This window comes from Bufo gargarizans, chromosome 1, assembly GCF_014858855.1.
Source record: "Bufo gargarizans isolate SCDJY-AF-19 chromosome 1, ASM1485885v1, whole genome shotgun sequence".
Taxonomy (NCBI): domain Eukaryota; kingdom Metazoa; phylum Chordata; class Amphibia; order Anura; family Bufonidae; genus Bufo; species Bufo gargarizans.
The window spans coordinates 665,332,572-665,346,183 of NC_058080.1; the positions used below are offsets into that span (position 1 = coordinate 665,332,572).

A 13,612-nucleotide genomic window follows, 5' to 3' on the forward strand; every position below is an offset into this window, starting at 1 on the left:
TGTAATGGAAACGAGTAGAATATTTAACCAGGATTTAATTTGGAGATGGCAATCAGCTGGCGAAGGCCATAAAACCCTGCAGTGCTTGGGCAGATCCTGCTGAGGTGCTGAATGAGGCAGTTTATTCCTCGGGCTGTATTGTGGAGTAATAATGGAGGACAAATGATTATAAGCTTTTAATATGCTAGTAATGTAGCAGGATAACAGCGTTCTCCTCCTGGAGATAAAGGAAGAGAACTGAGTGCTCTGGACAACCTGCTTTGCCCAGACTTTTGGACATCGCGTGGAGTCGTAACCCAGCACCCATAGTAGTCTTTGTGGCAAGGTGTACCCCGTATGCCTATCATAAATGGAGTCCTACAAAGGTTTTTATGGCATTGTATAACGGGGAAAGATTGGCAACTGGTGACAGAGACGTTGGTCCAGTCGTTTTCTTAACGGGGCATTCCAGGATTTTGTTGTTGATCGTCTGTTCTCAGTATAGGCCATCAATGTATGATCAGTGGGGATCTAATCCACGAACCCCTTCAGATTTGCTGTTTTGTGTATCTCCAAAGTCAGAACTCGGCACAGGAAGTTCACAGCTCCTTCTATGGTGTAGTGGACAGTCGATCACTGCTGCACTGCTCCACAGACTTCAATGGGAGCAGCGCTGCAGTAATTAGCTCAGTATATTTCCCTGCTGGAGCTAGACTGAGACAGCTGATCGGTAGGGGTATGGAGGGTCGGAAACAAACCGATTTTAGATGTTGATGGCTTATCCAATAGCAAATTTCTGTTGAGAACTTCCAGCACAAGCTGAGCACTGGTGTCCAGATATTCATGAAATGCAGCTGCCACTGCTGTCCTGCGGATGATTGACAGATCTCCTCCCATGCTGTGTATAAGAGAAAAGCTTCCATTCAATGGTAGGGGCGAGGTGAGGCAGGAGCGCATGAATATGAGGACTAGAGCTAGAGCTACTAGCGCAGTAGACAGTTTAATAAAATGGGTCAAATAATAAAAAAAAGTGACCCAGTTTTTTTATCTATACTGCCCTCAAAGCAATATAAAACTGGTGACTGATTCTGAAAAATATTCAACATTTTTCAAACTAGCACCTGGATCTGAATTGTTCTGTAATTAAAAATTTAGCATAGCCAGTGCGTTATTCAATAAAATGTTTCTGTATAGCGCCACCTGCTGTTTATTTTTTCTTATTTCTTTGTCCGGCTCACTAAGATGGCCACACATGCTCAGTTTCATCCTTTAACTGCCTCCTAAGCTGTGATAGGGAGAGCTGAGACACGCCCCTTTTAGCTAGAGCAGAATAGACACTCCCCTTCAGCTTTCAGCGTGATATAAATCTAGCAGATCAATAAATGGGGAGATCTCTGGATCCATGTGAGGGCCAGGGCTGCTTCTAACTTTTTTACAAAGGGATTGTTATGGACTACATGATGTCTGGTATTCATTTTTACATTAGTCATGGGATAACCCCTTTAACAAATGTTATGAGTGGTAATTAGGGTTTATCACTTTTTTTTTTTTTTCTTTTGCACCAACTGTCCTGTTTACTCTTTTATCATTCTAGATAAAACTTTGCCCATTTTCTTCTTTTTTATTTTTTATTTTTTTTCCTGCTAGACTCACATGCTAGACTATTCTTGCCATCAAATCTGACTGAGCTTCTGACGGGTGTGCCCATGTTTTGTGGTATGGAGTTGGTAGTCTGAATGATCACTTTTTATTTTTTCGCCAGTGTTTAGCATTTTATTTTTATTTTACACTTGAAAAATTTGCTCTTTCTATTTTAAAACTAAACTGGTGTAATATGCTATTTTTTTGTTTCCTACCTCCATTTCAGGTAGTGAAATAAACAAACAAAAATTCTAAGAATGGATCATCAAGAAGAACAAGAGATTGCACCAAGCAATGAGGGCTTTCAATTCAGAATGGGCCTTAACGACAACAAAGCTGGAATGGAAGGTCTGGATAAGGAGAAGATCAATAAGATCATAATGGAAGCCACAAAAGTGAGTGAAAATGCATGTTGTACATTGTTAATTATCACTTTACAGCAGCATCCTGTAATTGGTTTCACATAGGCTTCTCCGGTAAACATGCCAACTTTTAATCGCATTCTCTACAGGACTGTGAGATGGAAAGTGTTTCAAAAATGAGAAGCACATTTCCTTTCTTTGCAATTACTCTAATGTACTATCATATTGTGTACTACTAGCATTATATGTAATATGTAACTTCATGGGTGCACAAATTACTGGAGGCCCTAGGAGCCACTTTAATTTTTTGTTTTGTTTTCTGGCCACGCCATAAGGCTAATTTCAAACGAGCATGTTCAGTCTGGGAAACACGTTCCATGTGATGGCTGAATTTCCTGGACTGAACACTACTCTAACCCAAACTCGCATAGTGATCCATGATGCTGTGAGTTTGGTCAAAACTTCCAGCCATGGGTTATAGATGTAAAGCTCCTTGTTCTATTATAAGCAGCAAGCCTAAAAAAATTTTTCCATAGTATCATCACGACGGCATACAAGGAGATTGACCCATGACCTCTGTAGGGGCAGGAACAGAGAAAGGTTAAATACCCCCCTCCCACCACCAACACCAGTGTTTCCTGTCCCTACAGAGGACAGGGCAGAGAAAGGTCTCCATGTATGCAGGGAGATGAAACTAAGGAAACTGGATTCCTCTCTATTTTATTTATTTTCAGTTACCTTGGGAAAATCGCCGGCATCTTGCAGGCGTCCCCCTGCCCTCCCACGGTCCAGTACTAACGCTGGGCAGGGGGTGTGGGGTTTTGTCTCGTCCCGGTAAATCCGGGGCCTGTTCCCTCGGCGTCGACTCCCTCCTGGCCTACTGAAGCTCCAGCTGGGTTGCGCGCCGGCATAGTGATGACGTCACGGCCGGCGTCCCGGAAGTGACGTGGGAAAGTGGCCCTGTCCTGGATGCTTCTGAGGATCGGCAACGGAACCCTTACCTGCCGGGAAAAGGACGAAGCATCCGGCTACAATGTCTGGGACAGAGCGGTCCCCTAGAGAGCCTGAACCGACGCTGCCTCCATCCGTGTCTAAAGAAACCCCAAAAATGATCAAGAGATCCCTCAAATGTATCTCCTGTAGTGGCAGACTTCCTGACAACTATCCCAAGAAATTGCGCAAACATTGTATATCAAATATTGTACGGGACGAAGCACCCTCTCTAAAAGAGGAATTAAAATCTATGATACAGGAAGAGATCCGTTCATCTTTGGCCCACCTGTCAACTAATCCCCCTGATTTGCCGCAACCTAAGAGAAAGCGGGTTAGATCACCGTCCCCTTCTGACTTGGAGGCTATAGCAGACGAGAGTGTCCACTCCGCCAGATCATGGGAAGAGGGGGAAAGAGTCTCTGATTCGGACTCAGTGGATAGTGGTCGTAGATATTATTTTTCTACTGAGGATATGTCCGACCTATTAAGGGTGGTCAGGTCTACCATGGGAGTGGAGGAGGTACAACGAACCCATTCCGTACAAGAGGAAATGTTTGGGGGTTTGAGAGTTAAAAAAACGTGTTTCCCATAAACAAGAGTATTAAGAATATGGTCCTTGATGAATGGGCAGACCCGGAAAGACGACTGGGAGTCTCAGCTTCGTTTAAAAATAGATTATTTGATTCTGAAGAGTCCAAAATTTTCAATGAGATCCCCAAAATTGATGTTCAAGTTGCTAAAGTGAACAAATAAACATCCCTTCCTTTTGAGGATGCCTCCCAACTCAAGGATTCTATGGATCGTAAAGCTGACAGCCTTCTCAGGAAGTCTTGGGAAGCTGCCATGTTTAATATTAAAACCAATATTGCGGCTACCTCAGTCGCCAGATCCATGTATCTTTGGTTGGGAGAATTAGAAGCCCATATAAAGGATAAAACATCTAGAGAAGAGATCCTCAATTCTCTCCCTCTTTTAAAATCTGCCACGGCCTTTCTGGCAGATGCATCGGCCGAGTCGGTCAGATTCTCCGCCAGAGATGCAGCACTTTCCAATTCGGCCAGACGAGCCCTTTGGATGAAGTGCTGGTCTGGGGACTCCTTTTCTGGAGAATATGTGTTTCGCCCGGTCCTAGATAAAATTCTAGAGAAGGCCGCAGACAAAAAGAAGGGGTTTCCAGAAGATCGTCCCTTCAGGCGCCGGTTTCCTTTTCGCTCCTCCTCGAATCAAGAGAAATGCTACAGGGGGAGAGGGAAATCGGGGCGCTGGAGTTATCCAAAAGGCGGAAGAGGCCAATCCTCCTCCCACCAAAAATCCTCCGATAAGCAATGACGCCGGAGTGGGGGGAAGACTCTCAGAATTCCTGGGGACATGAGAATCTATTTGCCAAAATCCCTGGATCTCCAAAGTAGTCGGCTCAGGCTATCAAATAGAGTGGTCTTCAAAACCCCCAAAAAAATTTTCACTGACACGGTTCCAAACCAACCTTTGGCAGGGAGTCCAGAAACTTCATCAGATGAATGTAATCTCCCCAGTTCCACCTCCAGAAAGAGGCAGGGGCTACTATTTAACATTATTTCTAATAAAGAAAAAAGAAGGCACGTTTCGAACTATCATAAACCTGAAACCATTAAACAAGTTTATTCGTTATCAGAAATTCAGGATGGAATCCCTGGCATCAGGATGGAATCCCTGGCATCTACAATCCCACTTCTAAGCAAAAACGTCTTCATGTGTACAATAGACCTGCGAGACGCTTACTACCACATTCCCATTCACAGTGATTGACAGAGTTTTCTCCGGTTTGCAATCCAGGACATATCGGGGAAGATCCATCACTACCAGTTCAGAGCCCTTCCCTTCAGGATTTCATCAGCCCCGAGAATATTTACCAAGGTAGTGGTAGAGATGGTCGCCTTCGTCCGGAGGAAGGGACTTATGGTAATTCCCTATTTGGACGACTTCCTTCTGATCAGCGAAGACCTCAGTCAAATCAACTCAGGTATTTTCTCTCCATCCTAGACGACCTCGGGTGGATCGTAAATGAAAAAAAGTCCGTCCTCATCCCCTCGAGGAAAGTTTGTTTTTTAGGCATGATTCTGGACTCCCGAAAGCAAGTGGTATTCCTACCCCTAGACCAAATATTGGTTCTTCAACAGAAAATCAGATCCTTTCAGAGAAGAAGATCTTGCTCTATCAGAGAGGCGATGAGTATGCTAGGTCTATTAACATCCTGTATTCCGGCGGTTCCCTGGTGTCAAATCCACTTCAGATCTCTTCAGTCTTGGATCCTGAGTGTCTGGAACAGGTGCCAATCCTCCCTAGATCGTCAAGTGATCCCAGCAACCCGGATACTGCAGTCTCTAAATTGGTGGAAAAACCACGAAAACTTATCTTGGGGAACTCCCTGGCAGAAAACTCCCCTATTACAAGTAGTAACAGACGCAAGTCTGTCCGGCTGGGGCGCAAAGGTGGGGGATCATCTATTTCAGGGCACTTGGCCACAATCAATCAGATCCCAGTCATCAAATTTCAGGGAACTGAGAGCAGTCTGGGAAGCATTGAAGGTAGCAGAAAGAATACTGTGTCATCATCATATAAAAGTCCTATCAGACAACACTACGGCCATTGCCTACCTTTCCCATCAAGGGGGAACACGGTCAACAACCCTTCAAGTACTGACAACAAAAATCTTTGCATGGGCAGAGCAGAAGGTGGCCTCTATATCTGCAGTCCATCTGAAAGGAATACTGAATCGGGAGGCGGATTTTCTCAGCCGCCACAGGATCGATCATACGGAATGGTCCCTAAACCCAGAAACACTCAGGCTAGTGGTAGGAAATTGGGGGATGCCCGACGTGGACCTATTTGCCACCAGGGCAAACTCAAAGGTGGAGACATTCTGTTCTTTAAACCCCAGGGACAGACCTCATGCATTGAACGCCTTCGCCATCCGTTGGCATTGGAAACTGTGCTATGCCTTCCCTCCACTTCCCTTAATTCCGAAGGTGATACAAAAAATTCACCAGGACAAGGCCACGGTAATTGTGATCTCTCCCCTATGGCCGAAGAGGAGTTGGTTCTCATCTCTCCAGAAATACTCCCTCCAGGATCCTTGGCACCTTCCTGTGCGGGGGGATCTACTCCAGCAGGGTCCGGTTCTGCACCCAAACCCGCAGTTTTTGAAATTAGCAGCATGGATCCTGAGTCCCAAACCCTGAAACTTCAGGGCCTGTCTGACAAAGTTATTACTACCTTGAAAGCCTCCAGAAAGAATATAACTTCAGCAATCTACCTTAAAATCTGGAAACGCTTCTGTTCCTGGAGTGGGGACAAGTCTCCACATTTACATAGACCCAACATCCAAAGAATTCTGGATTTCCTACAACAGGGCTTAGACCCTCTACCCTGAAGGTCCAAATCTCAGCCCTAAGTTGTTTTTTTGTACCAAGATATAGCTAGTCATCGTTGGATCAAAAGATTCATTAGGGCAGCTACCAGGCTCTGCCCAACAATCACCGCCCATGTCCCTTCCTGGGATTTGAACATTGTTTTTACAGGTCTCACTCTACCACCTTTTGAGCCCATGACTGATTGTCCAATAAAATTGTCCCTAAAGACTGCCTTCCTAATTGCAATAACTTCGGCCCGCAGAATAGGCGAGTTGCAAGCTCTTTCGATCAGGGAACTCTACCTCCGTGTTCTAGATGATAGAATCATTCTCTGACTGGACCCCGGTTTTCTCCCTAAAGTTGTATCCAATTTTCATCTGAGCCAGGAAATTACCCTACCTTCCTTTTGTAAACAGCCCTCTAATGACAAAGAATCCTCCTTCCACTCTCTGGATGTTAGATGGGCAGTCCTAAACTATACTGCTGTGACTGAAAAGTTTAGAAAATCCGACAACTTGCTAGTTCTCTTTGGAGGAAGGTTTAAGGGCCAAAAAGCCTTCCGGTCCTCTATAGCTAGATGGCTAAAAGAAACCATTGCTCAGTGTTACCAAATACAAGATCTTGCATGTCCAGTCAACATTAGGGCCCATTCCACTAGGGCCATGTCTTCCTCTCAGGCAGAGAGAGCTGGGGCTTCCCTGGAAGAAATCTGTCGTGCTGCCACTTGGTCCAGCACCCATGCGTTTTTAAAACACTATCGCCTGGATCTTTCCAGATCCTCTAATCTGTCCTTCGGACAGAAAGTCCTCCAGGCTGTAGCCCCCCCCTTAACTGATATATTTTTTATATCTTCTTGTATGCCGTCGTGATGATGCTATGGAAAAACTGCTGATCTCATGGAAACAGAATTACCAGTAAGACTAATTCCGGTTTTTCGCGCCCATACATACATGTATTTTCAGTGAGGATGGAGGAGCAAGGCTATGTTTGGCATAAATACCAGAAAGCGCGCTGATCACCGATGGATCTCATAGTCAATAGGCATCCAATGGTGATCTGTTGAATCCGGTGAACGCCGGCAGACTGTTCTCTGCCGAAAAAGCCTGCTAGAAACGTTCAACTGAGATTTGACAGTGGCCTAACCCATTGCCAAACTCAAGAGCAGAAGATTATCCCCATGCAGGAACAAGATGGCTGATCCTTCCTTCTTTCTCTCAATATCTGCCATTGGGGGAGAGTCAGGACACCCCCAGTAAAGTGGCAGCATGTTGTTCAGCCATTTTGGAAGTCACTTTTTTTTACTTTTTGTTAGCATTTCTAAAATTTAAAATATCTGATAACATTAGTCCATAGAATTCAGCGTGAAGGTCATCATAGGCTTGAAGTTACGGGAAATAACAATAAGTTTCTGTGACTAGTGGAGAAACCAGTACACCTCTGAACCCTATGTGTTCAGTGACGACTTCCTTTTGTGTATTACAGGGCTCAAAATTTTATGACAATGAACTGAAAAAAGACCAACAAGTCAATCAACGCATTGAGAAAATGTTGCAACAGAAATCACACTTGACCATTTCTCAAATAAAGAAGGCTCAGGTTCAGGTACAGTGATGCTTCCTCTTCATCATCCTTTTAAACTTGTATTTTTATTACTCCTTTGCCAACAGACCTCCGTTTTGGCCATTTTGACTCCTCTTTGGCTCTGTTCATGCTGTTGGTCGAGTTGGCACCTCCATTGAAGGTTCAGACACATTTGATGACCAGAATTGCTCAGTAATGTTCTTGCTTTCAATGGAAACTGACTAAAAGTCAGTGGGGTCTGTAGGGCACAGTTTGGATCCATCGTATGAAGGGTCTGTCACAGTGTAATTGTTCTATTATGAATGTAAGCAATGACCCCAAACAAGCTGGTCACCAGATGCAGTGCTCTAGTTCAGAGCTGGTGACATATACTTGGCCAGATTGACCTACATTGCCGTACATTAGACAAATGTTCTGGGTGCACATGATGGCACCTCTTCTCATTCTTGAGGCATTAGGACTATGTAGACAAGGGATGCCAAACGTGTGGCCCTCCAACTGTCGCAAAACTACAACTCCCATCATGCCTGCACATCCTACAGCTATCAGGGCATGCTGGGAGTTGTAATTTTTCAACAGCCTGAGGGCCATGAGTTTGACATCTGGGATGTAGACCTGTTGACTGATTCACCAATTAGAAAGTGCTCCTGTGCTTATTAACTAAATGCTATACATTTTTATCCCATGAGAAGAGGGTTGCATTGACAATCCAACACAATGGGCAGCACATTGAACACATTTTATAAGTGGTCAGAAACTTCTAAATAACTCATGAAAGAATAAAGTTATGTTAAAACCAAGCACACCATTGTTTTTCTTGTGAAATTCCCAATAAGTGTGATGTGTCACATGACCCTCTTCCTATTGAAAAAACAAAAGTTGGATTCAAAATGGCCGACTTCAAAACGGCCGTGATGGTCACCACCCATCTTGAAAAGTTTCCCCCCTCACATATACTAATGTGCCACAAACAGGAAGTTAATATCACCAACCATTTCCATTTTATTAAAGGGAATCTGTCACTAGCAATTTAGCAACATTTTTTTTATGAATCCATGTGTAATAAAGTACCTTATTTCCAGATGTCTTGTTCTTTTTATTGTGAGTCTTGTCATTTCTTCCAAAAAACGCTTCTTCTGAAATGCAAATGCGGCTGTAAGGAGCGTTATTCTTTCTCCACGGTGCCCAGGAACTGCCGGCACTGCGCCTGCGCGGGATTTCGGATGCGGGCGAGCGGAGGATCGTGGTGTTTGCCGCAGAGCGCAGCGCTTGGGGGGGGGGGGGGGGGGGTGTTGAGCACTTAGCCGCGCCTCTGGGAGGCGATTTAGCTGAACTTGGAGGCGTTATTAGTTTTCAAATTTAGGCGGGCACTTCAGAGGGGCGTTCCTGGGCACCGTGGAGAAAGAATAACGCCCCTCTGGGCTCCTTATAGCTTCATTTGCATATCAGAAGAAGCGGTTTTTGGAAGAAATGACAAGACTCACAATAAAAAGAACAAGACATCTGGAAATAAGGTACTTTATTACACATGGATTCAAATACATAATACAAAATTTTTTATTGCATGTAATTACAAACATCTTCACATCCAGGTGATTGCTTGAAAAATGTAGAGTATTTTTCATGGGACAACCCCTTAACAGATTTGAAATGATGTGAAGTTTTATGTACCGCTATATCACGCTATATAAATATGAATAAACATTTTAACAACTCTTATTTTGAAAGCAACAAAGTCCTCTACACAGGCGACGCTTTCACACTTGGTAACACAGGGACTGGATTGTACTTTGTTTCCGACCTCAATTCATCCTGTGATTATTTCTTGCCCAGCTTGCTAAAAATGGTAAAGGTCAAGGTTTACCAGTGCTTGAGCGCATGCCATCAAATAGATCTCTTATTGTTCTTCTGATGAGCGTGCTATAAGCCAGTCATAGGTTCTAGTCACGCCTGGATCAAGGGTTTTATGAGTTTTGGAAATCATAAGACAAAACTGGAATGCACACCATCATCCATACCAGTGTGAAGAAGTTCTCAAAAACAAGTCTTAAACAAGCAGCACGCCCTGGGCTGGTTAAGAAAAAGCAGTAGAATTTGTAAAAATGTTTGTTTATTGTCCTATAGTGATGCATTTTTTTTATTTGGTGTTACACGAGCATTGATGAAGTACATAGGTGCCATGATTTGGCTCAGAAGCCACATGTGACCCTGGACCTCTTTCATGTGGCTCCTTACTACCCAACCTCAGACCAAACAAGGGTCCAGGAATCCTGATATTATGTAAGGATGTGATCTTAATTGACTTGAGGTAGGCACAGGATATTATGGCTGCATTTAAAGTGGGTGAGCAGCCACTAATATTGACAACCTATGCTCAGGATAGGTCTTCAATATCTAATCGATGATTGTCTGACTCCCGCCTGTTTGACGAGAAGATGGCACTGTATAATTCTAAGTGCTTGTAATTTTTTTTTATTGCGCCACAGAGACTTCCGACAGGACGCACAGTGTAATCTTGAAGAAGAAGTAGCACTTGCACGAGCGCCGCCTCCTCTTTCAGCAGCTGATTGGCGGGTTGCTGGGAGTCAGACCCTCACAGATCAGATATTGAGCAGCCATTAATATTGACGACCTATGCTCAGGATAGGTCTTCAATATCTAATCGATGATCGTCTGACTCCCGCCTGTTTGACGAGAAGATGGCACTATGCGTAGTCTCTCTTGCAGCGGCGGTGCTGTATAATTCTAAGTGCTTGTAATTTTTTATTGCGCCACAGAGACTTCCGACAGGACGCACAGTGTAATCTTGAAGAAGAAGTAGCACTTGCACGAGCGCCGCCTCCTCTTTCAGCAGCTGATTGGCGGGGTGCTGGGAGTCGGACCCTCACAGATCAGATATTGAGGAGGAAAGAGCAGTGTCGGCAGTGTGGGAGAAAACCGCAGTACCCGGAGGAAACCCACAAATTTCATCCTAGGACTCGAGCGTTGCAAAACACCAGTGCCTAACGCCTGTTAAGGAAATGATCCAGCTTTTCTGAAAGTGGATATAAAATATTCATAGATGTTTTTCATTTCTCTGTGTACGTGATAGAATGTGATAGAACAATTGGAAAAAAACAAGAATATGACAATGACATAAGCTAAAAACTATAGGAGTTAGCCATGTGTGTTAAGATAAGGTTTGTACGTGCTAAGTAGCAAATATGCATTTCTTGCTAAAAAACAAACTGAAGCAGTTAACTACATTCTTGGAAAAGGGAAAATTTGCAAAATACTAACCAATCAATAGATGGATTCAGTTCTAACCAATCAGAAGTATTATTTGTGTACCAATCAAAAGCCATTATTGAAATATTTGTAAACCAATCATGTTTTACTTTGAGAAGTTACACCCTTTTGAATCGGGTATAAATAAATGGCCTGGGACACTACCTCTTTGGGTTCTTGGCAGAATTTTTAACTATACTCAGACTTCTGTCATTTTCCTCCGTCGACGTCATTCACCTGAACATGAGGCAACGATCATCACGTGACTGACCCTTGGTCTGCCACAACACCCCTGAGCCACCGTGCTACCCGTGCTGTGAATTTGGCTATTCAAACATGGCCCTGTCATAGGATGCCACCACAAGTCAGTTTGTGTCATTCCCAATTGGTTTGGTCTGCCCTGGTCAATTAGAAGTGCTACCATTGTGAAGTGGAAGGGTCTAGGATTAACAACAGCTCCACCATGCAGATTTATGAAGGCGGGTCTGCTAAGTGCTGAAACGCATGGCGCTTAAAATTCATCTGTCCCCCGTTGCACCTTTTGCTAAACGTCCTCTTCAGATGACATCAGCACAGGAACTGTGCATTGGAAGCCTCTTGAAAGGAGTTACCATGGCTGAGCAGCTTCACACAAGCCTTAGATCAACATGCAGAATGCCAGGCATTAGCCGCAGTGATGTAAAGCCTGCTGGTCTAGGCCTCTGGAGTAGAGAAAATGTTTTATTTGGAGTGATGAATCATATTTTGTTTGTCTGATCATCAGATCGGGGATTGGCAGATGCTCGCAGCTACCTAATGGCATGCATAGTGCTTACCAGGCCCAGACTAGCAATCTGCTCTACTGGGCAGATTCCCGGTGGGCCGCTCTAAGTGGTCACACAATGGGCTGTCTGTGGTCAGCTCTCCCCTGTCAAATTCTATATATATGGTTTCGGATGACGGACCACCTCAGCCAGCCAAACGAGGTCCCGATTAGGGCTGCAACGATTAATCGATGTAATCGATTATATTCGATAACTGGATTCGTTGTCGACGAATCCAGTTATCGAATAATCGCCGATTCGTTGCTATGCGGGCGGTCGCTGCATCTTTATTTTACCTTTTTACAATGACGCTCCTGTAACAGCCAGGCAGAGCGGACGGCGGCGTAACGTCACTCACTCACGTGACACGCCTGCTCCGCCTCCTTCATTCATGAGGTGGGCGGAGCAGGTGCGTCACGTGAGTGAGTGACGTTACGCCGCCGTCCGCTCTGCCTGGCTGTTACAGGAGCGTCATTGTAAAAAGGTAAAATAAAGATGCAGACGTGATTAGTCCGACTTATAAGCATCGGGGCCGGGGCTGTTATGGGGAGGGGGGAGGATCTGTCTATGGCACTGCTATGGGGAGGGGGGTCTGTGTATAGCACTGCTATGGGGAGGAGGGGGGGGTCTGTGTATGGCACTGCTATGGAGAGGAGGGGGGGTCTGTGTATGGCACTGCTATGGGGAGGGGGGAGGATCTGTCTATGGCACTGCTATGGGGAGGGGGGTCTGTGTATAGCACTGCTATGGGGAGGAGGGGGGGTCTGTGTATGGCACTGCTATGGAGAGGAGGGGGGGTCTGTGTATGGCACTGCTATGGGGAGGGGGCAGGATCTGTCTATGGCACTGCTATGGGGAGGGGGGGTCTGTGTATAGCACTGCTATGGGGAGGAGGGGGGGGGGTCTGTGTATGGCACTGCTATGGAGAGGAGGGGGGGTCTGTGTATGGCACTGCTATGGGGAGGGGGGAGGATCTGTCTATGGCACTGCTATGGGGAGGGGGGTCTGTGTATAGCACTGCTATGGGGAGGAGGGGGGATCTGTGCACTGTTATGAGGAAAGGGATCTGTGCACTGTTATGCCCATAACAGTGCACATATCCCCCTCTCCATAACAGCGCCACCCACAGATCCCCCTTTCCATAACTGCGCCACCCACAGATCCCCCTCTCCATAACTGCGCCGCCCACAGATCCCCCTCTCCATAACTACGCCACCCACAGATCCCCCCTCTCCATAACTGCGCCACCCACAGATCCCCCTCTCCATAACTACGCCGTCCACAGATCCCCCTCTCCATAACTGCGCCGCCCACAGATCCCCCTCTCCATAACTACGCCATCCACAGATCCCCCATAATAGTGTCGTCCACAGATCCCCCATAATAGTGTCGTCCACAGATCCCCCATAAGTGTCGTCCACAGATCCCCCATAAGTGTCGTCCACAGATCCCCCATAATAGTGTCGTCCACAATTTGTTTTAATATGGCCTTTGAACATATTTTTTCAAGTAAGATCATATAAACCTCTCTGTTTTGTAATTTTGTCGTTTTTGCCGATTAATCGATTAATCGTAGAAATTAATCGGCAACTAATCG

General features: G+C 45.2%; 1 protein-coding gene across 2 annotated transcripts in view; it reads left to right on the forward strand.

Annotated features, from left to right (window-relative positions):
* POLK (DNA polymerase kappa) overlaps nt 1-13,612 on the forward strand; it is a 90,115-nt gene that overhangs the window by 39,726 nt on the left and 36,777 nt on the right. For both annotated transcript variants that reach the window (XM_044276085.1, XM_044276087.1), the window contains exons 2-3: nt 1,847-2,015; nt 7,847-7,966. In XM_044276085.1, the coding sequence (XP_044132020.1) occupies nt 1,878-2,015; nt 7,847-7,966 (258 nt within the window). In that variant the 5' untranslated portion in view covers nt 1,847-1,877. The remainder of the gene's footprint in view (nt 1-1,846; nt 2,016-7,846; nt 7,967-13,612) is intronic.